Here is a 1,175-nt window from a genome sequence, read left to right on the forward strand (position 1 = left end):
CTGCGGATTCCTTAGGTCGATTTGAGCTGCCTTGATCTTCAATATTTTATGAGTCGCACTTGAACAATACTTTTGAGCGGTGAACTGGTAAGCACGTGGTGAACTCTAGTGATCGTTGATCAATAATGGCGTCGTTGCGCGCGAGCCGGCGAGAAGACCCCTGCTCACGCGTTACCTAGATGGTCGACTCCCGATCGATAAATCGATCGACCGTGAGCGCCATCATGGCTGAGCGGATTCTCAAACATTTCCGCCCGCCATCAGCAACTCGTTGATGATGTTTCTGCAGGGGTGAGCTCAGCTTGATGGTGAACAGGCAGGATGACAAGCTTGGTGATCGGTCGGATGAGAGTCGTGGTTGCAGTCTTTACCGTTGCAACCCTGGTGAGAGCATCCTTGCCGGGGTGAACTTCGATCACTCTTGCGAGTGGCCACTTGCTTGGTGGAAGATGCTCGTTTGTGAGCAGCACCAACGAGCCTGTCTTGATGTCGTGAGACGGGTGATGCCACTTTGAAATTGACTGAAGTCTCTGCAGGTAGTGTCGAGACTACTGAGACCAGAAGTGTTGGACCCTTTGCTGGATCAGTTGCCATTTCGACAATCTACCTGGTGAAACGTCGAGCAGTGATGGTTCTGGTATCGTATTGAGTGCTGAGCCGATGAGGAAGTGTCCTGGGGTGAGCGCAGAGATGTCGTCGGGATCGTCACTGAGCGGCTCCAATGGTCTTGAGTTGAGCACCGCTTCGATCTGTGTTAGGAGAGTGGAAAACTCTTCGAAAGTTAGTAAGAGCTCACCAATCGTTCTCCTGAGATGATACTTGATCGATTTCACCACAGCTTCCCATTTTCCTCCCATGCGAGGAGCAGCTGGTAGGTTGAACATCCATTGAGTGTTGTCTGCTGACAGAATCGATGCAATTTGTTGGTGCTCCTGTGAACTTGACGTGAACAGGCGTTTGAGCTCTGCCTGGGCTCCAATGAAATTTGTACCACAGTCAGAGTACAATTTGTGAGCTATCCCTCTTCGTGACGAGAATCTTCTGTAGGCTGCCAGAAATCCCTCGGTTGAGTAATCGCTGACAACCTCGAGGTGAACAGCTGATGAGGAGAAACATACGAACACGCAGATCCATCCCTTGATTGTTTTCGAGCCTCTTCCCTTTGAATTCTTCAT

At 50.4% G+C, this 1,175-nt stretch overlaps 1 protein-coding gene across 1 annotated transcript; it reads right to left on the reverse strand.

Moving 5' to 3' along the window:
* Nucleotides 1–548: 548 nt before the first annotated feature.
* On the reverse strand, nucleotides 549–1,175 carry LOC114882311. The gene has a single exon (XM_029199202.2). The coding sequence runs from the start codon at nucleotides 1,173–1,175 to the stop codon at nucleotides 549–551; it is 627 nt and encodes a 208-aa protein (XP_029055035.2).

This window comes from Osmia bicornis, unplaced genomic scaffold (assembly GCF_907164935.1).
Source record: "Osmia bicornis bicornis unplaced genomic scaffold, iOsmBic2.1, whole genome shotgun sequence".
NCBI lineage: Eukaryota > Metazoa > Arthropoda > Insecta > Hymenoptera > Megachilidae > Osmia > Osmia bicornis.

Coding starts and splice junctions, on each gene's coding strand:
- LOC114882311 (XM_029199202.2), bottom strand. CDS start 1,175: ATGAAGAATTCAAAGGGAAGAGGCTCGAAAACAATCAAGGGATGGATC.